A 22,834-nucleotide genomic window follows, 5' to 3' on the forward strand; every position below is an offset into this window, starting at 1 on the left:
CATCCCGGGATAACTGCAGCAAGCATCCCGGGATGACTATGAGGAGGAGCATCCTGCAGTGGCTGCAGCGAGCACCCCGGGATGCAGTGAGAACCTTGGGATGCTACTACAAGCATCTGGGTACAGCTGCACTGAGCATCTTGGGGGGCAGGGGCAGGCACCTCCGAAAGGTGCTGCTGCTCTTTTTTTGGGGGTGGTGGTTAAATAAGACGACCCTCCAGAAAATGGCCACTGGGAAAGAAAAAACCAGCTTACATTCTGGTTTTATTAATTTCTTTATTAAAGCCTGATACAGAAGTGGCTGGGGAGTGGAAGGAAAAAAAACCCCAAAGCTCGCAACATTTATTTCAGACACGTAATTAATAAAACTAAACCAACCCAAAGACAAGGCAGCGCCGCCCTGGGCATGGCTGCCCCCCGTCTGCTGTCCCCCGTGCTGATGGTGGGGTTCCCCTGCTCGAATTTATGCAAAAAGAAGCAAATTTGCAACCTGCTGAGGTGCTGTGCCCTGGCTGGATCTGGCCCGTGGGTCTGACCAGGGCAGGGGCTGCCCTTGCAGAAGCAGGGGGATGCTCGGCCAGTTTGGGAGCAATCCCAGCAGAAATGGGGCAGGATGCACCCAGCAAGCAAGGGAAAAATCAAGGAAAAACTACATTGATTTAACTGAAATGCTAAAAACATAAAAAGGAATTATACTAACACTAATTCATCAGTTAAACGACGCGCTGGACTGGTCCATAGAGTTTAGGCCCTGACCAGGATCCTTTGAAATAAGCTTGTCTAGAAAATTGTAAATTTTTATATAGTTTCTCTCTAGTATATACACACACACGCACATGGCCCCCGCTGCCGGCAGGAGCACAATCAGCCTTTAGAAATAAATTACAAGCTCCCCCAAATGCTAGCATCAAATATACACATCATTCCTGGCACCTGCTTTTTTTTTTTTTTTTTCTTCCCTCATTTTTTTCTTTTTTTAAGGTGCTTTTTCAGCCTTTTTTTTGATTTTTGTTTGGTTTTGAGTGAATCCTACTTGCGGAAGCGTCAGTGTAATTTTTTTGGGTATTTTTAGCATGATTATCTGAATTGCAAAAATATAAACCCCCTCACTGGACTGTTTACATCCTGACCCTGTGAGCTGCTGCGGGCGGCCGTGAGCGCAGTGGAGCAGCAGGGATGCTCTCGCTGGGGCAAATGATGGAGGAAGGGGGGAAAAGGGCTCTGTGGGGCAAAAGGTCTGTCCCAGCTCATGCTCGTTAGCACTGGAAGTTCATCTGGGGAATAGTGGCTGGGCAGGGGGGGTTCCCCAGGGGAGGCAGCAGGGCTGGGGGCAATCTCCATTCCCTCCTACATCACCCTGTCCCTGCCTTGTGCCTCCCTCCAGGCTTGGGTGTCTTCCTCCAGCTCCTTCCCACGCTCGGTCCCAGTCACGGCTCTGGGGTGGCCTTGGGGACAGGATGGTGACACGGGGCACGGGCCATCCTGCCCTGCCATGGGGTGGGGGATGGCCCACGGGACCCCCCCAGCCCAGGCAGCGTCTTCCCCAGTGGGTAGCAAAGTGTGCGTGAGATCACACCATCCAAAACATTTTTTTAAAAAAAGATTTAAAAAAGGGAAAAAAACAAAAAGGCCCCATTTGCAGGGTGTGCAGGTGGGGACGGGGGCTCTGGGGCTGTGTCCCCAAGGTCTCCTCCATTGCCCAGCAGCCCCAGGATGGCAGCAGCAGAGCTCTAAGTGGGTGTGGGGGGCTGGGGGGGCATGGGGCCAGCTGGGGGGTGGGCGGCAGCCAGCCCTTAGCTGGGCATCTGCACCTCGTCGTACACATCTGTGCCCTCCTCCTCTTCGAAGGTCACCACGGCATCGTCCGCATCCAGCTGGAGAGACAGGGGAGGGCATTAGGTGGGATGGGGATAGGGACACAGATGAAGATGAGGATGAGGATGGGGAAAGGGACACAGATGGGGATGGGGACAGGGATGGGTGCAGGGACAGGGACAGTGCTGTGGTGCTCCCGGCCTGTGCTGGGGCTACGTACACATTTGAGCTCGACTTCGTGGAAGATCTTGGGCAGCAGAAGGCGCCGCAGGGGCACAGTGAGGATGAGGACGAAGGGTAGCGCCAGCGAGGCCGGGGTGGACTTCACCACCCACAGCAGCACAAGGACGATGATTTGGGTGACGGTGAAGAGGTGCATCCGCAAAGTCTTCACCTGTGGGACGAGGAGCCCAGTGGGGTCAGGGTGGTGGATCCAGCACCCCCCACCCTTCCTGGGGTGGCCCAAAGAGCCCAGCAAAGGTCAGCATCCAGCTCTCTGGGGAGCCCCAAGCAATTGCAGGCGGCACCATGGGGTGCCACAGCCCAGGACACCCCCAAGCCCACAGCCACCCGGCCAGGTGATAGAGGGCTCACTCACCCGGGTGACGTAGGGCTCCTTAGGGTGGTACTTGGGTGGCATCAGCAAGAGCAGGATGCGGTCAAAGAGCTGGATGCCAAAGAGGGAGGTGACACCCATGTAGAGGAAGATGCCAAAGAGCACGGCCAGCGGGATGTACTTCAGGATGGGCTCCATGAGGATGGAGACGCCTGTGGTGGACAAGGAGAGGTTGGAGAGAATCCCCAGGGGCACCTGCCCTCGCCACCCGCATTGGGGGGCACCTCCCCAGCTCACCGATGAGCACAGCCACGAAGAAGCCGCTGACACGCTGTTCCTTGACCTCCAGGATCTGGGCCTTCTCGCTGGCAGCGGAGGTCTTGCTCATGACGGTGAGGGCATTGGCATGGGTGATGGTGCGGACGGTGGTGGCACTGAGCCAGGGCATGCCGAAGAGGGCGGCCAGCCCCCCCATGACCACAATCAGCAGCAGGTCCAGGTGGAAGCCAGAGCCCTTCACCAGCTTCCTCTCAGGCTTGCTGACAATGAGGCTGCCGGAGACAGGGAGGATGAGTTGGTGACACAGCACCCTGGGGAAGTCCTCTCCATCCCTGTCCCACCCTGCGGCCCTCCCCATACCCCCCTGGTCCTCACGTGGTAATCTGTGTCTCGAGGAAGATGAGGATGAAGACCAGGAGGGCAGGCACCATGGTGGCAAACATCATCCAGATGGGGAAGGGGCTGTTATTCCCCAAGGGGTGGATAAACCAGCTCCGGGCAGACGCGTTGGTGACCTCCAGCCCTTTGGGGACCTTCAGTTTCTGGATGGGAGAAGAGATGAGGGGGTGAGGGGACGAGGATGGGGCATTGGGACAAGCACCTGGCTCCATGTCCCCTTGTCACAGACACCCGTGTCCCCCCAGCCCTGCCCTTCCGCTGCTCCCGGACCTGCGTGTACGTGTCCTTGATGAAGAAGTCGACTAGCGCCATGACAAAGATGGAAATGGGCACCCCGAAGTCCCCGATCAAACGCCGGATCTGTGGGGACACCATGACCATGTTAAATGCAGACACCTGTGCCCCCACCCAGCTGAGGGGTCCACCCACCAGCTCTAGCAAAGAACTCTGCAGGAACATGCAATGAGTTTGCACGGTCTCAGCCAGCCCCTTCAGGAACCCGCACCCGCTGAGCCCCCGTGCTGCCCCCAGCACTGCCCCCGGGCCCAGTGCGGTGGGGGGGATGCCACTGTGCCCCCGCCTCCTCACTTTGCCAGGCAGGAAGGAGCTGTTCTTGAACTTGCGGAGGAAGAAGGCCAGGAAGAAGGTGCCAGCCATGAGGACGAGGGACAGCAGTGCCGTGTTGGGCTCTGGCACGTGGGGCTGGACCGTGGCCTGCACATTGTAATGCCGCTGTAGCGGATGATTCTGGAAGATCTGGGGAAGGAAGGGGAGAAGGTCAGTGACGATGGGATCCCTGCTAGCGGGTAGGGATGGGGGATGCCCCTGCACCCCCCCTGCCATGCTGGGAGCCCCACAGCACCATCCCGGCAGGGTGTGTGCCAGGGTGGCCAGCGAGACTGGGAGCTTGGCACAGAGTGAGCGGGGGGTTATTTTTAGGCTTGGTTTTCTCCATGCTCCTTTGGAAATGGGACTGGACAGGGACTGGGTGGCACAGTGGGGACGGACAAGCATGGCCCCACTGAGGACCATGCATCACCCAGGGTGTTTGGGGCTGTGCCAAGCTCATAGAGGGGTGCACAGGGGCACCCCGGTGTGATAGGGGTCCAAGAGTGATGGGGCATGCGTCCTGCGTGTCATCTCTCCAGCACCAGACATGTCCCAGCAGGCACCCAGTGACACCAGCCCATTGCTGCTGGCCAACTGGGGAGGGTCTGAGCCAGGGGATGGGGGAAGAAGTTGGGGCTCCCCAGGCAGGTGCTGGACAAGGACCATGTTTTCTGCAGCCCAGGTGGGACATCTGCCCAGGCTTCACCTCCCTGCCCCAAAATCCCCCTGCAGAGAGAAGCATGAGCTGGGAAACACCTGGGAAAGGGAGATGGGCTGCATCCCTCGCCTGCATCCAGCTCATTTCTATGGAAACTTGGGTGATGACCACAATCTGCAGCTCCCCCTTTCCCTGATGCGGGACCCCTGTGCCCCTCACCGTGACAAGCTTGGAGAAGGTCTCGTAGATGAAGATGAGGGAGATGAGGAAGGAGAAGATCTCCTGGGTGTAGCGGGACAGGTAGCGCACCAGGAAGCTGCCCTCGCAGGCCACCACCACCAGCACCAGCAGGATCATCCAGAAGCCGATCCAGACCCGGCCCACGATGTACTCTATGCCATTGTTGCTGCAGAACTGGGGAGCCAGAGGGCACAGCCCCATCAGGCCCCTGAAGCCCCCAGCATGCGCACCCATGTGGGCTGGACCCCTGGGTCCCACGGTGGCCCTGTGCCTACTGCCCAGGGCTGGGGGGTGCTGGGATGAGGATAGTGGTACCTTGGTGTGGCAAGGCACCCCCTGCCTGGCAGCACCCACGTGGTGCCAGCTATTTGGCATCACCCACACGGTGTCACACACCTCGCATCATACCTGTGCCAGCACCCGCATGGCTCTATCTGCATGATGTCACCCATGTGCCACCACCCACGTAGCAGCACCACCCATGTGCCATCCCACCAGTGCCACCCTGCATCTGGCATCATCCCTCTGCCATCCCACATGTGGCAGCACCCACATGACATCCCCTTGTGGCAGCACCCTGTGCCTCTGCCAGGGCTGCTGGGGGCAATGTGAGCCTGCTGTGGGGACCACTGGTGGCTGGGGGGGGCACCCAGGGGCACAGGGGGGCACCCACCGAGTAGAAGGCTTCCTCAAAGACGAGGAGGGGCCCTGAAAAGCCAACGACAAGCAGGGGCTGAGCGCTGAAGAAGCTGAAGAGGACGCACTGCACGCAGGTGGAGATGAGCAGCTCCGACACCCCCATCATGCCTTTGGTCTTCTCACCTGGGGGGGAGCAGAGCCGGTGGGTGCTGGGGGGGATGACACAGCTCTGTGTCCCACCATCCCATACCCCTCGGCACCAGGATTAGGGCACGCAATCCCCGCGCCAGGAGCATCCCCAGGGGATGGTGCTGCAGGTGGTTGCACCCCACTCCCCCAGCCCCATGCCCAGTTGGGGCATGTCCCCGTCCCCTGGCGTGTCCCCAGCTTGTCCCCTCATTACTCAGTAAGCCTCCAAAGGTGATAGCAGGTGACAGTGCGGCGAAGTAGATGAAGATGATGGCAGCCAGGCACTGGGGGCTGAAGGCATCTTTGATGTCGCTGAGATACTTGGGGTACCGGCGGCAGATGTCCCGCACCAGCCCCCCAAAAGGTTTCCCCGTCCTGCGCAGGGGGTCGTCGTCCTCTGCTGGTGGTGCCTCCGCCCCTGGGGACACAAGCAGGTGGCCATGGGGGGACCCTGTGTGCAAGGTGGGGTCCCCGCCAACCATGGTGAAGGGGGATCCTGGGGGGGCCGGGGTGGTCCCTGCCTTACATGGGCCTTTTGGAACGTCCTTGTGCAGCGCCTTCTTGGGGGGCTGGTAGCGGCGGCGGAGCAGGTCCTGCTGCAGCGGCACCAGGCTGCGCAGCAGCTGCTCGTTGGGGGTCTCGGTGGGTGGCAGGACGATGCTGGCCTCCAGGAAGTCCTCCACCCCCTGCAGCAGGTCCTGGCGGCCCTCAGCCAGGTAGGCGTCCCGGCGAAAGACCTACGAGGTGGCCCGGGCACAGATGTTCAGCTGTCTCCGGCACCCTTGGGTGCTTCTGGGCACCCACCCGGCCCCTGAGCATGCCCATGGGGATGGGGCATCATGGGGATGCGAGGGCATGAGGATGAGGGGGTGCATGGGGATAAGGGGGGTCATGGGACACAGGACCACAGGAGTGTGGGGACATGGTTGCCTGGACACACAAGGACAAGGGGACAATTGACTTCAGGGGCGTGGGCACATGGGGATACAGGTGCATGGGGACATGGGAGCACGGGGCCACAGAAGTGTGGGGACAGGGATGCATATGGACAGATTGAAGGGGGTGCATGTGGACATGGAGACACGGGGACAGGGGTGCATGAGGACATGGAGGCCCAGAGGCATGGGGACACAGACAGGAACATGGCACAGGGGACGAGCCCTGTTAGAGGGTGCAGCCCCAGGGATGGGGACTTTGGGGGGCTCAGGGGGCCTGGCTCCCCAGACGGCAGTGCTGGTGGCAGTGACAGTGCTGGTGGCGATGTGGGCAAGCCGTACCCTCTCGGACATCATGGTGGCGACAGCACGGCCAATCTCGTGGTAGCTGATGTGGGGGCTGTCGGGGCCCAGGACGACGAAGAGGAAGCGCACGGGTAGGGGCACATCGAGGACGGCATCCAGCATCACTGCGTCCTTCAGGCGCACAAAGGCCAGCGTTGGCTGCTCCAGGAAGGCTGCGCAGCCTGGGGGGGATGATGGGACGGGACAAGGGTCACAGGGGGCCAAGCACAGGGACATGGGGCACAGGGACACAGAGCACAGGGACACAGGAGTACAGAAACATGGAGACACTGAAACATGGGGATGTCAGGACATGGAGACATCAGGATATGGAGACAAGGTGACAGAGAGGCATGGGGGTGCGGGGGGACACGGGGAATAGAATGGGTGCACAAAGACATGAGGACACTGAGGCATATGGACACACGGACACTGGGCACAGGGACATGGGGACACAGGGATAGATGGGCATGGAGCACAGGGACATTGGGGCATAGGGGCACAGGGAACATGAGGACTTGGGAGCACAGAGGAGTGAAGAAATGGGACATGAGGACAAGGGACACGGGGCCAGAGAGCAGCACTGAGCGGCAGCAGGTGGCGGCAAGGGCTGAGGATGAGGAAAGTCAAAAAAGGCACAAGAAATGCAGCGAGTGAGTGAGCAAGCAGGCAGCGACAGGCAGGCGCCAAAGCTCCCCCTGCTCACCCCAGCCCCGCACCCACCGCCCTGACCCCACACCCGCCTCTGCACTGACCACTCACCCACAAGGACCAGCGTGGCCTCAGCATCCTTGGGGACCTTCTCGGGGAGCTGCGGTTTCGTGGCCCCACTCGGGCTCTGTTGCAGGCAGACGAATGGCAGGAATCAGGCAGCTGACCCTGGTGGCTGTCCCCTGCATGTCCCCCTCTGTCCCCTGCATGTCCCCCTCTGTCCCTTGCATGTCCCTCTCTGTCCCCTGCAAGCCTGGCTCCCTCGCTACCACCTCTGCACTGTCCCATGGCAGTGCCTCCCCTGCATGCACGTGTGCACATGTATGTGTGTGTGCATGTGCCTGCAAGTGTGAAGGTATATGCATGCATGTGTGCACATGTGTGTAAGGGTGAGAGAAAGCGGTGTGCGTGGGAGTTTGGGGGGTTGCCTGTGCCCGTGCATTTCTGCATGCTCATGCCCATGTGAGTGCATGTGGATAGGTGTGCAAATGTGCATGGGTGTGTGTCAGTGGGTGTGTGCACTCCCCAGGGGTCCCTGTGAAAACCCACTTGCCGTGCAGCTGCCTGGTGTGCGCACCTGCGTGTACCAGGGGGTGTGTGCACACATCGCCGCGTGCACGTGTGCACCTCTCAGCTGCCCTCCCCACACCCTGGCCGGACCCAGCACTCCCGACCCTGTGCCCCGGTGCCCCCCTGCTCCCCGCCACAGCCCCGTCCCCACTCACCTGCTTGGCCCCGGGCAGCCTGCGCATTTCCAGGGGCTGCTGCAGCAGCGGCTGCTCAGTCTCTGCCTGGCCCATGCCCGAGCGCTGCAGCTGTGCCCGCAGCAGGGTCCCGACTGACTCCACCTCGTCGGGGTGTCTAGAGCAGAGAGGTGGGTGTGTGATAGATGGGCCAGAGACATTGATGCCCCCTAAACCACCCCCAGCCCTAGGGGTGCGCAGGGACCCCCAAGCCAGGCTGGGAGGCAAAGCCAAGCTGTGCAGAGGCTTTTCCACCCTGTGCCAGGCTCCAGTGGGACTCACTGGGGCTGGACCCAGCGGAGCCTGGGGTCCCCCCACGGGGCTGCCAGCCCTGGCCGTACTTGTGCTTCAGCAGCAGCATCCTCAGGATGGCCTCCTGGTCCTGCGGCTTGATCTGCCCCTCGTAGATCATCTGGTCGATGAGGACATGGGCAATGGCCGCCAGCGACTTGGCTGCCACATCAACAAGGACAGCACCTGTGGGGACAGCACCGTCACGGGCTGGCTGACATGGGGTCTCCACCACCACCCTGGCCCCAGCTGACACCCCCACCTTTGGCCAAAGCCCGTCGGACCTCCAGGAGGCTGTGGTAGGTCAGGAAGGAGAGATGGGGCTGGCCCCAGTGCCCAGCTTCCTTGAAGTCCTCCTCCAGCTGGAGCCAGTGGCTGGCCTCCATCCAGCACAGCTCCTTCGTGCTGTCCATGACCAGCTCATGCAGCTCCACATAGACCTGCAGCCAGAGTCGGGGGGGTCCAGGGTCTCTCTGGATGCACCAGGGACCCCCAGTAGACACAGAGCTGTGGCTCCCGTGCCAGCATCCCCACTCGCCCTGGTGTCCCCAGGTGAGGCCAGTCCCCAGGTGGCCACAGTCCAGCTGCTCCTCAGAATGGAGGGAGTGGGGGTCCCTGGGGCAGAACCTACCTCATGGGTGTCCTGCTGGGACAAGAGCGTCCTGCTCCCTGCCGCCTCCACATCCACATCAGTCACTGATGGAGCTGTGAGCGGAGCCACCAACACATTAGCTGGTCCCTGCCCCAGCCCAGACCCTCCCGGGGTCTGTTGGAAGCATCTGCCTCCCATCACCCTCATCCCAGACCCACCTGGGGTTGCCTGGATGTGTCCCCTGCTCCATCACCCTCATCCCAGACCCACCTGGGGTTGCCTGGATGTGTCCCCAGCTCCACCACCCCCACCCCAGACCTGGATGGGACTTGCTGGACCTGTCCCACACCAATTGCCCCATCCCAGACCCAGCTGGGGTTTGCTGGATGTGTCCCTCCATCACCCCCCTGCCCCACCAGTGCCCACCTCCAGCCCCTTGCATACCTGCAGCCCGGCTCCTGGGGCAGGGTGACAGTCTGGGGACATCCCCAGGGCCAGGGTGAGGATGGGGCTCATGGCCACGCTCTGCCCTGCCACCCGGCCACTGGCACAACCCTGACCGCAGCACCAAGCACTGCCCCTTGCACTGGGATGGGAATAGCACATCCCCAGCCAGCCAGACCCCAGGAGCTCGAGGTGTCCCTGTCCCTGTTCTCCACCTACCTGCAGCCCCCCTGTGCTCCGCACGACCCCACAGGCTCTGGTCCTATAAAGCTGGGGCTGAGCCCCACACCCCGTGGCCGCCCTGTGTGCACCGTAAATCCCAGAGCACTTTGCCTTTGCTGACAGTAAACACCAGCGCGGCTCCTGCCCGCCCGTGGCAACCCGGCGCTGGGGACAGGCTCACCCTGTCCCCCTCTGCCCTCACTGGGGACCACTGCAGTCCCCCTCCTGTCCCCAGCCAGGTCATCTGCCGGGGGGATGCTGCAAGACCTGCATCCCGCTCTGCCAGCTGAAGGATGCTGTGCCCGAGGGAGGGGGGATGGGGCGCGTGTTCCCCCTCGATGTCCCTGACAGCGTTGTCTGTGGCACGTGGGCACGAGCCTGTCCTTGTCCCGGCCTGCTGCCACCACCGCCAAGCCGCCCGGCGCCAACCAGCGTTCAGCCCCAAGTGGTTCTTGTCCTCACCCCAAACAAAGGCTTTATTTATCCTCAATCAGTGGGCAATTACGGGCAAGAGGCAGCGGTCACCCCGCAGTGTGCCCTGACGCCTGGGTGACGGTCACCCTGCGGAGGATGGGGATGAGAGTGGCAAAGCCAGGGTGGGTGGTGCGACGGAGGGCTTGGGGGGGCCAGGAAGCCAGGGCTGGGCTTTGTCCCCCGCTGCCCCTGCGGTCACTCACGCTGCCCTCCGCCACGGTGGCTCGCCTGTCCTGGGGGGGCCCCGGCCGCACGCCTCCTCCCATCCACGTCATAGTATCCCCGGCGGCCAGGCAAGTACTGGCTGCAAAACACACCCCACCAGGACGGGGACATCAGCGCTGGGCACCCATGGGTGCCAGCAGCTCCCCTTGCCGGTGCCAGCCGGGCAGGCGGGGCAGTGTCCAGCCCCCTCCCCGATTTGGGGGACTCACCACAGGGGCGTCAGCTCCTCGGCTCGGGCCCTCCACACGTGCAAGGGGGACGCGGTGCCGGTGCCGGCCCCTGTGCAGAACAGGTGGCAGCGTTACCCCCAACCTGCGTCACCCCGGATGGGGACCCGAAGGGCCTGGGTGCCAGGAGCCGGCACAGCCCAAACACCCCCTCGGGGTGGCAGCTCTGAATCAACGGAGCTTTGGGCAAGGGGATGCTCCAGGGCACGCATACCCCCTCAGACTCCCCTCACCTCCCGCTGCAGGGGCTCTTGGCCGTGGCCTCAAGGACCCCGGGTGTCCCCAAGCTTGGCCCCATCTCGGGCACCCACAGCCCTCATGCTGGAGGTGGCACCTCGCCAGCTCCAGGGCTTCAGCAAAGGGGGTCGCTACCTTTGAGCAATGCGATGCCGAGGGCTGCGTGTCCCTGCCTGGCTGCCCCAGGCTCTGAGTGAGCCCTGCTGCCTGTGCAACGCTGGCACCCATGCAGGTCTAGTGCTTGTGCAAGACTGGCACCCATGCAACATGTCTGTGCCATGCTGGTGCCCATGCAACATGTCTGTGCCATGCTGGCTGGCACCCATGCAACTGTAGTGCTTGTGCAAGACTGGCACTCATGCAACACATCTGTGCAAGGCTGGTGCCAATGCAACACATCTGTGCCATGCTGGCACCCATGCAACCTGGAACTGATGCAATGTGGGTGCCCATGCAGCACTGGCGCCCATGCAATGCTGGCACCTATACAACACCCACATCCATGCAATGCTGGTGCCTGTGTGACATGCCTCTGCCATGCTGGTACCCATGTGCAGCTGACACCCACAGAACTCTGGCACCCATGCAACATGTGACCTTGAACCACTGGTGACCCTGCAATGCTGGCACCCAGCCAGTGCCAGTTCCCATGCAACGCCGGTACCCATGCAATGCTGTCACCCATGTAACGCCATCACCCCTGCAATGCTGGTGCCCGTGCAATGCTGTCCCCCATGCAGTGCTGGTGCCCAAGTGTGTCCAGTGTCCCCTAGCACCTGAGGGCACTACTCACCGCTCATCTCCCCCAGCGATAGGCGGTAGCCCTTTATGCCGATATCCTCGTAGCCTTCAGGTTCCAGGGACCTCCTCATCCTCTCCTCATAGAGCTCCTGCAGGACAGAGAGAAGGGGGCTCAGTGGGGCGGGCACCCCCAGAACCTCACCGGGGCTGTGCCAGGGTGGGAGCAGGCTGGGTGCAGCAGCAGAGCCATGGCTTGGGGCCGGGTCTCCCTACCTGGCCGGGCACCTCCATGGCTCCGGGCTTGGCCCCCACTGCCACCTTCGCTGCGTCCCAGCACTCAGCCCGGTGGCACCATTACCCGGCGCTCTGCGGCGTCGGGGCGGGCACAGAGGGAAAGGGAGAGAGCACATGTTAGGAGAGACCAGGGCAGTGCTCGGTGCCCCCTGGGACATGGAACTTGTCCCCTGGGCTGGGGCTGGGGTTGGATGCCAGAGCCGTTCCCGCAGCCCCCATCCGTGTAACCTGCTGGGTTACAGGCTGGGAGGTCCTGGGGCCGGGGGTCCCCAGGGAAGTGGTGCCCTGCCCTGCTGCCGGCCGGGATGGGAACAGACGTCAGGCGACGGTGAAGCCCTGGCAGCTTCCCACCGGGACACAACGTCCCTCCCTGGCCCACCCATGCCCACGCACACCCGCTGGTCCTGCCGTGCCCTGGGGTCAGGTCCTGCACAGACCCACACCCAGGGGTCAGGTCCCATACAGGCCCACACACATGGGGTGGGGTCCCATATAAACCCACACACGGGGGCTGGGGTGAGTCCCAGATAGACCCATGCATGGGGGCTGGGGTCCCATATAAGCTCACACACGTGGGTGGGGTCGTATATAGACCCACCCACAGGGTCTGGGACACACACCGCAGTGGCCAGGCCCCCAGCGAGCCCCCGCAGCCCCTGGCAGAGCGCTGGGCTGAGAAAGGGGAAACTGAGGCACAGCTGGGCTCACGGGGGCGTCCCAAAGCAGCACGGCACAAGCACCCCGCAGCACCCCAGGGTGTGCACCCGGCGGGGGCCCTGCTGCCCACCCCCCCCCCAGCACCCAAAACCTCTGCAGCCACCGGGGCGGTGGAGGGTTCCCGGAGGTGGGGGGGTGCAGCCTGCGCCCTCATTCCCCTCCCCTGCACCCCGCTGTGCCCCCGCCCGGGCTCCCCCCCCGCCCCCCCTGCAGCTGCCCCGGGGCTATGCCGGGGGACAACCGCCAGGGGGCGCCCTGCCCCCCTTCCCCCCCCCGCTCGCCGCCCCCCCCCGCCCCGGGGCAGCCCCGGAGGGACGCGGGCGTCCGAGCCCCCCGTAACTCCCCACCCCATAACACCCACCCACCCCGGTCTCCCCAGACCAGTCCTGCCCTGGGACCCCCAGATCCCCCTGCCCCAACCCACCGCAGGTACACCCCAGGCTGGGGGGATGGTGACCCCCGTTGCCCCCCTCGCCACCCCCTACCCAGAGACCCCATATGGGGGGTTCACAGGGGGGCTGCAAGGTCAGGGCGTGGGGGCTTTTGGAGGGGGGGACTAGCCCCCCCCTAGATCTCACCAGGGTGATGCAGGAGGTCGCTCCCGGCTGGGGGCCGGAGCCGGGGTGGGGTCACGAAGACCCCACTGGGGCCACGGGAGCCACGGCGGGGCCACGGGAACCACGGCGGGGCCACGGGAACCATGGCCGGCTCCGGACCCGGCCTCCTCCTTCCTGCCCCGCCTGGCCCCGCCAGTGCCGACGGCCCCCGGCCCCCCAGGCTGGCCTGTCTTGGGCCCCCCCGGCCCCCCCAGCCCCGCCAGCGGCTCTTGCATCAGCCCGGTGCGCCGGGCTGCACCTCACTGATAACGCCCGGCTGGTGTCAGGCCCCATCCCGCTCCCCCCGCGGCCCCCCACGGCCCCCGCGGCACCCCGAGGCCAGGGTGAGGGGCCGGGGGGGCCGGGGGGCACCTTGCAGCCAGGTCACCCCAACCTGTCGAACCCACCCTGGCACCATATAGAGCCCATAGGTCCTGCAGCACATGTGCAATAGGGAGCCCCTGGCTCCAGCCCCAGACATCTCACACACGATGTAGGGCACATCCTATATGATATCCCTCATGTGCACCGTATAGCGTGTGCACCTCCCACATCATGTACATGGTATGGAATCCATAACTCCTACACCATACACCTCCCATGTGCAATATAGAGCCCCTATCTCCTACACTATGTAGCCAACACGCTCGGTATAGAGCCCATACCTCCCACACCGTGCAGCTAGCATGACAGGATGGGGCTCACGCCTCCTATGCCATATATCCAGCTTGGCTCCATGTAGAGCCTGTACCTCCCAAAGCACATATTGCACACACTCAGCATGGAGCCCATACCTCCCACACCATCCACACAGTGTGGCTTGGTGCAGGACCTCCCACTCACAGCAGATGCTCAGTATGGAGCCCATACATCCCACGCCATCCATGCAGCGTGGCTCAGCTCCCTCCTGCAGCAGGTGCAGTATGGAGCCCATACATCCCACGCCATCCATGCAGCGTGGCTCAGCTCCCTCCTGCAGCAGGTGCAGTATGGAGCCCATACATCCCACGCCATCCATGCAGCGTGGCTCAGCTCCCTCCTGCAGCAGGTACCCAGCATGGCTCAGTATGGAGCCCATACCCTCCTGGCTCACAGCACCTCCCACCCCAGCACACCCCACTGACAACCCCACAGACCCCACCCCACACTGTGGGCACCCCGGGCTGCTCCCCCAGCCCCGCCTGGCCCTTCCATCCCCCACCCACCCTGTTGCCCACTCCCAGCACCCAGGAGGACCCCACGCCGCCCCTGCCCCCGCACCTACCCTGGGGGTGGCTCCGCGACGCCCCTGCCCTCGTCGCCAGCACCTGCCCCAGCTCTGCCTGCTGCTGCCCGCGGGGAAAGAGCTGCACGGCACAGGGGTGCGCACCCAAATGCCCTGAGTCACGCTCACCTCCCTAATCTCCCCCCCCTTGGGCTCACCCGGCCCCCCCGGGGCCCCCTGTAAACAAGGTTATCGGGGTGCAACATCTTGCAGCGTGGAGGCTGCACCCTGCCTGCTGCCTGCTGCGCCCTGCGGCCCTCCCCAGCCGCTCGCTCTGCCCCAGCCTGCCCATGCCATGCTCCCGGAGCCCCCCCCGCTACACCACCCCCCTCCCCCTGCTATCTTGTTTATGAGCCTCCGGGTTTCCCTGTGGGGAATCCCCAGGAACCCTCCGGCTGTCCCCCTCCTTCACTTGGGATTGGGGTTTTCTTTTTTATATATTTTTTTTTTAAAGGGGGGGGGGGGGGGTTCCTGGGGAGGTTCCCCTGGGGGAGAAGGCACGAGATAACAACAGGGTGGGGGGACGTGGCTGGGCTTCCCTCTGTCCCCCGGCATCCCAGTACCCTGGCTGCCCTGCAGGGAGGTGGTGGGGTGGGCACAGCTGCTGCAGTGCAGGGTGAGGGGGGGTGCACACGTGTGTGTGTGCATGCGTGAGTGCACATTTGTGTGACCATTTGTGTGTGCAGGCACATGTGTGCATGCGTGTGCGTGTGTGCCTGTATTTGCAATGCTCCTGAAGTGCTCTGCACACCCCAGGGTGCAAGAGCAAGGACAAGGGTGAGGTGAGCAAGCCTTGCACACCAGCCCCCCCAGGGCTCAGGGACAGCTGGGGAGGGCTACCCCAGCTGGGGGCCATGGCAGGTCCGTCCCATATGCTGGGGACCTTGTTGGCACCCGGTGCAGGGCAGGAGGGGCGATAGCCACGGGCTGGGTGCTCCGATAACAGCCCCCGGCGTTATCTGGGTGCTGCCAAGGGCCCCCCTCCCTGCAGCAGCCCTGGGGATTTTGGGGGTCCCTCCTGCCCCAGGGTACCCTGCTGCCCCCCAGCTGGGCACTCTGGGCTGAGTGCCCTTTGCAGGGGCAGAGGAGGGTGTGGGGTACCCTGGGGGGCACAAGGACGGGGGGGGCATGTCCCTGTGGGTTGTGGCGGGGGGGTTGTCCCTCTGCTCAGGGTGACTGATTTATCTGGGTGCTGTGGGGGGGATGTGGGTGCCTGTGGCATTCACACCCCCTCTGGGATTTCCCTGGCACATCAATGGGGAAACTGAGGCATGGTGCAAAAGCAGGTGCTGGGAGCATTGTGGGGCTCCCCCCTGGCACAGCCACCCCGCTGGGGGCTTGGACCCCCTCCACCCCTTTGCGTGGGGGTCCCCATGCCCCACAGACCCAGAGGTGATGCTCAGCATCCCCCAAACCAGCCACCCGGGGCAGGGTGGGGGGCAGCTCAGCTCAGCCCTGTGGGGGGTTCAAGGGCCCCCCCCAGTTACCCCGGGGGCTGCCCAGGGCCCGTCCAGAGCCTGCCCGCCCCGACGGGGTCCCCACCGGTGGCACGTCATGGTGAGAGGGGCTGGGCCCTGCAGGGAGGAGGCCCCCCCAGGGACTGCTGCCCCCCCGCTTCATCCCCGCTCTTTCTCCCCCATCCCCTCCCTCCCCAGGGGCGAGATTTGGGGGGGCCGGGGGCGGGGAGAGCACCGGGCCCCGCATCCCTTTTTTTTTTTTTTTTTTTTTTGGGGAGGGGGGGGGGGCGGCGCACGGCCCGTCGGCGTGGGCATCGCGGGGGGCGGCGAGCGCAGCCTGCACGGCGCGGGGGGCCGCGGCGGCGCGGGGGGGCCGCGGGGGAGGGGGGGCCGCGGGGGAGGGGGCATCGCCCGTGGCCGCGGCCCCGGGGCCGGCCCGGCGGGGCGCGCTGCGGCTGCCATGGCTCTGGGGCTCGCCAAGAAAGGCTCCTCCCGGAACATCGCCGTGGAGAGGAAAAACCTCATCACCGTCTGCAGGTGGGGGGGCACCCGAAATTGGGGGGGGGGGGCGGGGGGAGCGGGGAGGGAGAGGACCACCGCCGGTGGGGCTGGAGGAGGGGGGGGTTGGGGGATGGGAGGGGGGTGGGAAGGAGGAGGGCTGGATGGGGGGTTCACCCCCCCCTCCCCCCCCCCCCTCCCCCCCCCCCCCCGGGGCCCCTTCACCCTAGGGGTGTGTGTTTAGTTGTTGCTGCAGTCGCTTTTGAAGGGGGGGTGTCAGATTTGGAGGGGAGGATGGGGGGGAGGAGGATGATGGGGATGCGGCGAAGCGGGGGGGCTGGGGAGCTGCGGGGCCGCGGGGCTGCGGGGCCGGGGGGGGGCAGGGTGGTTGGGCTGGGGGCGCTCTGGGGGGTGATGGCGGGGGGGGTGTGGGAGGGGTGTTGGGAACACAACGACAACATGGAGGCTCCCGGTGCCGGTGATGCGGGGGCAGCCGGGCCGGGCGCGGGTGGGGGGATGCTGGAGGGGCCGGGGGGGTGCTGGGGGCAGCGGGGCTCGGCTGGGGGGGCTGGGGCAGGGACCCCCCAGCGGGTGGGGGGCCAAGGAAGTGACGTCAGGGCCCTGCTACGGGTGCAGGGATGAAGGGATGGAGGCGATCGGGATGGAGGATGAGAGTTGTCATGGAGACACCCAGCTGGACCAGGGCGGGGTGTGTGTGGCAGGGATGGGGATTAGGCGCTGGGGGCTGGTGGTCCTTCCCTGTCCCCAGCCCCCAAGTGTGGGGAAGGCATGAAGGCCCCCCAGCCCTGGTTAGGGGCTGTGATGGGACTTGGCCCCAGGGCTGCTGGGGGGGGCTACTGAGGCTGGGGGGCACCATGCCAGGGACCCCCAAGTCCTGCTGTTGGGGTCTGGGGGACCCCCAGAGCTCCTCACCGTGGCACGGGGCACCTCCAGACATTGCTGTCATGACATGGGGACCCCCAGAGCTCCTCACGATGGCACGGGGCACCTCCAGACCCTGTTGTCATGACATGGGGACCCCCAGAGCTCCTCACTGTGGCACGGGGCACCTCCAGACCCTGTTGTCATGACATGGGGACCCCCAGAGCTCCTCACGATGGCACGGGGCACCTCCAGACCCTGTTGTCATGACATGGGGACCCCCAGAGCTCCTAACGGTGGCACGGGGCACCTCCAGACCCTGTTGTCATGACATGGGGACCCCCAGAGCTCCTCACGGTGGCATGGGGCACCTCCAGACATTGCTGTCATGACATGGGGACCCCCAGAGCTCCTCACCGTGGCACAGGGCACCTCCAGACCCTGTTGTCATGACATGGGGACCCCCAGAGCTCCTCACGGTGGCATGGGGCACCTCCAGACATTGCTGTCATGACATGGGGACCCCCAGAGCTCCTCACCGTGGCACGGGGCACCTCCAGACATTGCTGTCATGACATGGGGACCCCCAGAGCTCCTCACCGTGGCACAGGGCACCTCCAGACCCTGTTGTCATGACATGGGGACCCCCAGAGCTCCTAACGGTGGCATGGGGCACCTCCAGACCCTGTTGTCATGACATGGGGACCCCCAGAGCTCCTCACTGTGGCACAGGGCACCTCCAGACCCTGTTGTCATGACATGGGGACCCCCAGAGCTCCTAACAGTGGCACGGGGCACCTCCAGACCCTGTTGTCATGACATGGGGACCCCCAGAGCTCCTCACCGTGGCACAGGGCACCTCCAGACCTCTCGTCCTGACACCAGGATGTCTCCAGACCTCACTGCCATGCCATGAGGCATTGCCAGACACCACTGCCATGATGAGGCACCTTCCACCTGCTGTCATGGGGACCCCCAGTCTCACCTTGCCCATGTGTGGCTGTGACCCACAGATGGGGCAACACCCCCCCCATGCAAACACCTGCCCCATGCCCTGCTGTCCTGCCGGGCTCAGCGGGTTTCGTGTCTTCAGCATCTCTGCGCCAAGCACGAGCGGCTGGGCGGAAGGGGAAGCCATCACCGCCCGCGCGCGGCCGGGGAGGAAGGGGGCCTTTGTTCGCCCTTCCTGGCCACTTGCACAGCGGGGCAGTGGCGGCCGCCCCAGCGGGCTCCCCGGGGACGTGGGGACACGGGGGTCAGCAAGCCGCAGCCCCCTTCCCCCTGCTGAGCTCCAAAGCCAACATCTGCGAAAGCATTTTGCTGTTGCTAAAACCTAACGTGTGCTGGGTGGCTGCTGGGTGCCCATCCCCTCCCACCCGTGATGCCCATCCCCACCAGGTTCTCAGTGAAGACCCTGCTGGAGAAATACACAGCAGAGCCCATCGACGACTCCTCTGAGGAGTTCGTTAACTTTGCCGCCATCCTCGAGCAGATCCTCAGCCACCGCTTTAAAGGTAATGGTGGCCCGTGGGGATGGGCGGCTGTGCAACCCCCGGCGCGTCCCTGTCCCCATCCCTGTGCCACACGGTGGATGGGGATGCATGTGTGCCTGTGCTGGCACCAGGGAGCATGGCCGGGCTCTGGCTTGGTGCTTGCCAGGCTGCTGGGGTCTGCTGGCACAGCAGCTCCCACCCGCAGCCCCTCGGTCCCCACAGGCCCAGTCAGCTGGTTCAGCTCGGATGGGCAGCGAGGCTTCTGGGACTACATCCGCCTGGCCTGCAGCAAGGTCCCCAACAACTGCGTCAGCAGCATCGAGAACATGGAGAACATCAGCACCTCCAGGGCCAAGGTCAGGAAGGTGCCAGCCCCAGCCCTGTCCCTGCCTCTGTCCCCGTCCCCATCCCCTTTCCTATTCCTGCCCTTGTTTCCATTCACACCTTGTCCCTGGCACATGGACCCATCCCCATCCCCATCTCCATCCTTATCTCCATCCCATCTGTGTCCCCATCCCATCCTCATCTCATCCCATCCCCCATCCCCGTCCCCATTCTATCTCCATCCCACCACATCCCCATCCCTGTTCCCGTCCCCTCCCTGCCCCATCCCCATCCCTGGCACCCTGCCCTTGTGCAGCCCCACCTCACCCCACAGCACCCCCCAGGGTTACTGGGGTGAAACAGGAGCTGTGGGTCCCCACGGGGGGATAACGGGGCCCAAAGCAGCTCCCGGGTGGGGATCACCTGCCTGCCAGCACCCAGAGCCCCAGGGGCAGGCGGGGCATGGCGGGGGGCAGCTGAGGGTGGCACCCATCCTCGGGGCTGCCCCGCGGGGCCGTGCCTTGCAGGGCCGTGCCTGGATCCGCGTGGCGCTGATGGAGAAGCGCATGTCTGAGTACATCTCCACGGCCCTGCGGGACACACGGACCACCAGGTGAGCAGCTGGTGGCACGGCTGGCTGCGGCCATGCCTGCACCACCCCACGGTGCTACGGGTGTGGGGGTGCACAGGGTGGGTGCTGCGGCACGGTCTGGGCTGCCAGTGGGTGACCATGCAGCCGTGTTTTCCCCCACAGGCGGTTTTATGACGACGGGGCCATCATGCTGCGCGAGGAGTCCACAGTGCTGACGGGGATGCTCATCGGGCTCAGCGCCATTGACTTCAGGTAGTGGTGGGCAGCACAGTGGGATGGGGGCACCCTGCGTGGCCCCCCCACGGGCCACTGGGGCTGCCCTGACCCTCTTCTCCATCCGCCACTCAGCTTCTGCCTGAAGGGTGAGGTGATGGACGGTAAAACACCCGTGGTCATCGACTACACACCCTACCTGAAGTTCACGCAGAGGTAAGAGCCGGGGTGACCTCCTTGGGTTGGGGACCCCACTGTCTCTCCGGCACGTGCCAGCCCTGTGCCACAGTGCTGTCCCTGGTGAGCCCCTGTGCCCCCCAGCTACGACTATCTGAGTGAGGAGGAGGAGCGGGGCAGCGTGGAGAGCAGCACAAGTGAGGACAGTTCCCCTGAACACCCCTACCTGCCCCTGGTCACCGATGAGGACAGCTGGTACAACAAGTGGCGCAAGATGGAGCAGAAATTTCGCATCGTTTATGCCCAAAAGGTACTGGGAGCCAGGATGAGGCCATCTGGGTACCAGTCCCCCTGGGATGCTCCAGCCTGGAGCATCCCCCCACTGCATCCCCACTCCCGCAGCCCAGTGGTACTCGCAGCTGTGGTGTCCCAGCTCTCTCCTTGTCACGTTGGGTGGCCCTGGGGACATGGGGGGTTGGGGTGGTGGCACACTGCTGATGGCAGCTTCACACAGGGGTACCTGGAGGAGCTGGTGCGGCTGCGGGAGTCACAGCTGAAGGACCTGGAGGCAGAAAACAAGCGGCTGAAGCTACGCCTGGAGGAGGTGATGGTGCAGAACCAGCTGGAGAAGAGGGAGCTGGAGGGCGTCATCCTGGAGCTGCAGGAGCAGCTGTGAGTGGGGACATGCTGCCGGGCCTGGCTGGGCACGGTGGGTGGGGGGTCCCCGAAGCCTGGGTGTCCCATGGGCTCCGGGGTGGGTAGTTGGTCCCCAGCACCCCACTGACTCTGAGGGGCAGGTGAGTGGTGGTCCCCGGTACCCCATACACTCTGTGGGGTGTGACGGGGTGGTGGGCTCCCAGTGCCTGAGTGCCCCATATGCCCTGTGGGGGACACAGCGGCTCCCCAGTGTCCCATATGTCCTGTAGGACACGGTGGGTCCCTACCCCACACGTCCCGTGGGCCATGTCGCCTGGCAGGTCCCCAGCACTGGTGGCTGTGCCAGGTGCTGAGCACCCACCTTTGCCGCAGGACGGGGCTGATCCCCTGCGAGAACCCGCAGCTGGCCCAGCTCTCCAAGGAGATGGTGACACCCTTGGTGAACCAGTGGCCATCGCTGGGGACCCTCAACGGCAATGAAAGCAGCTCAGACAGCAAGCTCTACCGGAGGTAACCCCCCCGTGGGGGGCAGAGCTGCCTCGACCTGCACCCAGCACCCTACCCCACCCCGGGGGGGGTCTGCCCCGGGCAGGGGACAGGGAGAAGGGCTGGCCCTAGCTGATGGGGCTGTCTCAACCCTGGGGGCCGCGGCGCGGGGGGCTCAGCGCCGTCCGTCCGCAGGCACAGCTTCGTGAGCACCGACCAGCTCTCGGCCGAGAACAGCCTCAGCTCCGACTCCCAGCGCCTGGGCGAGGGCAAGCGTGAAGGCGAGCCCTGGGGGCCCTTGGGTAAGCCCCCCCCACACGCACACCATAGGGTGCCCCACGGGGTTCAGTATGCCCCCCAACACGCACCCAGGCGTTTGGACCCCCCCAGCAGCCCCCTCCTCATGCTGGGGATGCTGTCCCAGCAGCACAAGGACACCCAGGTCCCTGTTGCAGAGGTGGTCCCTGTCCCCGTCCCCCCGCGGCAGGGCTGGGGTGTGATGCTTCAGCCCCCCGCGACGCCGGCCCCGCTCTGTGCCCGCAGGGAAGGACCCCACGCCCTCCATGCTGGGGCTCTGCGGCTCCCTGGCCTCCCTGCCCAGCTGCAAGTCCCTGGCCAGCCTCAAGTCCAACGAGTGCCTGGTGAGCGACAGCACCGAAGCCAGCCCGACCCGCAGCCCCAGCTGAGACCCCCGGCCCCCTCGCCGCCCCCCAGCCTGGCCGCTCGGCCCAGCGTCGTGGCGGAGGACTGACCACGCGTGTCCCCCCTCGCTGTCCTGGGACCGACGAGGGACTCGCCGCACCCACCGGGGAGGCTGGGGACGAGCATCCCTCTCCCCATCTTGACACCCCACGCCAGCCGCAACTCGGACCCCCAGCTGAAGACATGGACCCGTTGGGATGGGGGATGCTGGACTGGGACCCACATGAGCTGGGGCTGGGGGGCAAACTGTGCCATGGGGGGACGCAGGGAGTGATTGCTGCTGGGGAGCAAGGGAGGGGGCTCAGGGCCAAAACCCCTCCAGGGGTGAGGGTCCGGACACAGCCCCCTGCTCAGCCCAGGAGCACTGCTCTTCCCTCGGATGCCCACCCGGGCTTTGCGTGCCCTCTAGTGCCCAGCCTCCCCCCCCGCCCCCCCCAGGCGCTGCAGGGGGGGCCTGTCCCTCCCTTTGGGGACCTGCTGGCCCTCCTTGCAGCAGCATCCTCACGACAGGGATAGGCTCCCCCCTCCCTTCTCCTTCCCATCCTCCCCTGGGTTTTGGGTTGTTTTGGGCGATTTTGGTTTTTAATTCAGCCCCACCTGCCTTGTTGGAGCGTAAGGAATCAATAAACGCAGCAAGCAGATCCAGCCTCCGTGAGCCCCCGGGCTGGGAGACACAAAGCTGAGGAACAGACCCCTTGTGCCTCCCCAGGGGGGGATGCTGGGGGGGGCACACAAGCAGCGAGCCTCCTCCAGCCCTGCCCCGAGAGCAGGGAGAGCACCCATGGGACACAGCCCGTCACCCAAGGATGGGGCAGCCCCTGCCCCATTAACAGTGGGTTGTGGCAGCGGGCAGCAGGGGCTGGGGGCTCCTTATCCCCAGCGAAAGCCCAGCAAGGATCTGGTGGGTGACA

General features: G+C 64.6%; 2 protein-coding genes across 8 annotated transcripts; one reads left to right on the forward strand and one right to left on the reverse strand.

The window, feature by feature from the left end:
* Positions 1-256: 256 nt before the first annotated feature.
* Positions 257-14,575, reverse strand: SLC4A1 (solute carrier family 4 member 1 (Diego blood group)). 6 transcript variants are annotated; one of them, XM_014280136.3, is made up of 22 exons: positions 14,443-14,561; positions 11,845-11,937; positions 11,624-11,720; positions 10,576-10,645; positions 10,345-10,445; positions 9,041-9,114; positions 8,672-8,849; positions 8,460-8,595; positions 8,101-8,236; positions 7,427-7,502; positions 6,662-6,846; positions 5,911-6,121; positions 5,599-5,802; positions 5,230-5,378; positions 4,536-4,730; positions 3,638-3,805; positions 3,320-3,409; positions 3,026-3,192; positions 2,669-2,922; positions 2,414-2,583; positions 2,036-2,209; positions 257-1,874 (listed from the first exon to the last, which is right to left on the reverse strand). In XM_014280136.3, exons 2-22 carry the CDS (start codon positions 11,860-11,862, stop codon positions 1,794-1,796), a joined length of 2,934 nt encoding a protein of 977 aa, XP_014135611.2. In that variant the 5' UTR covers positions 11,863-11,937; positions 14,443-14,561; the 3' UTR covers positions 257-1,793. The 6 variants fall into 6 exon arrangements, with proteins under 6 accessions (XP_014135611.2, XP_055553509.1, XP_055553510.1 ...); XM_055697534.1 differs by having other exon boundaries at positions 5,599-6,121; XM_055697535.1 differs by lacking the exon at positions 11,845-11,937 and having other exon boundaries at positions 5,599-6,121; positions 14,443-14,575.
* A 1,726-nt stretch (positions 14,576-16,301) lies between these two features.
* On the forward strand, positions 16,302-22,591 carry RUNDC3A (RUN domain containing 3A). Of its 2 annotated transcripts, XM_055697539.1 has the most exons (11): positions 16,302-16,436; positions 18,678-18,793; positions 18,995-19,128; positions 19,624-19,709; positions 19,851-19,940; positions 20,037-20,117; positions 20,223-20,388; positions 20,593-20,750; positions 21,108-21,245; positions 21,417-21,523; positions 21,765-22,591. In XM_055697539.1, the coding sequence occupies exons 1-11, from the start codon at positions 16,360-16,362 to the stop codon at positions 21,905-21,907; spliced, it is 1,296 nt and encodes a 431-aa protein (XP_055553514.1). In that variant the 5' UTR covers positions 16,302-16,359; the 3' UTR covers positions 21,908-22,591. The 2 variants fall into 2 exon arrangements, with proteins under 2 accessions (XP_055553514.1, XP_055553515.1); XM_055697540.1 differs by lacking the exon at positions 21,417-21,523.
* Positions 22,592-22,834: the final 243 nt, after the last annotated feature.

Source organism: Falco cherrug, chromosome 20 (assembly GCF_023634085.1).
Source record: "Falco cherrug isolate bFalChe1 chromosome 20, bFalChe1.pri, whole genome shotgun sequence".
Classification (NCBI taxonomy): domain Eukaryota; kingdom Metazoa; phylum Chordata; class Aves; order Falconiformes; family Falconidae; genus Falco; species Falco cherrug.

Coding starts and splice junctions, on each gene's coding strand:
- RUNDC3A (XM_055697539.1), top strand. CDS start 16,360: ATGGCTCTGGGGCTCGCCAAGAAAGGCTCCTCCCGGAACATCGCCGTG. Junction 18,794..18,994: donor CCTCAGCCACCGCTTTAAAG/GTAATGGTGGCC, acceptor CGGTCCCCACAG/GCCCAGTCAGCTGGTTCAGC. Junction 20,751..21,107: donor CTGGAGCTGCAGGAGCAGCT/GTGAGTGGGGAC, acceptor CCTTTGCCGCAG/GACGGGGCTGATCCCCTGCG.
- SLC4A1 (XM_055697534.1), bottom strand. Junction 4,731..5,229: donor TTGAGGAAGCCTTCTACTCG/GTGGGTGCCCCC, acceptor CTGGCTCCCCAG/TTCTGCAGCAACAATGGCAT. Junction 3,193..3,319: donor TCAAGGACACGTACACGCAG/GTCCGGGAGCAG, acceptor TCTCCCATCCAG/AAACTGAAGGTCCCCAAAGG.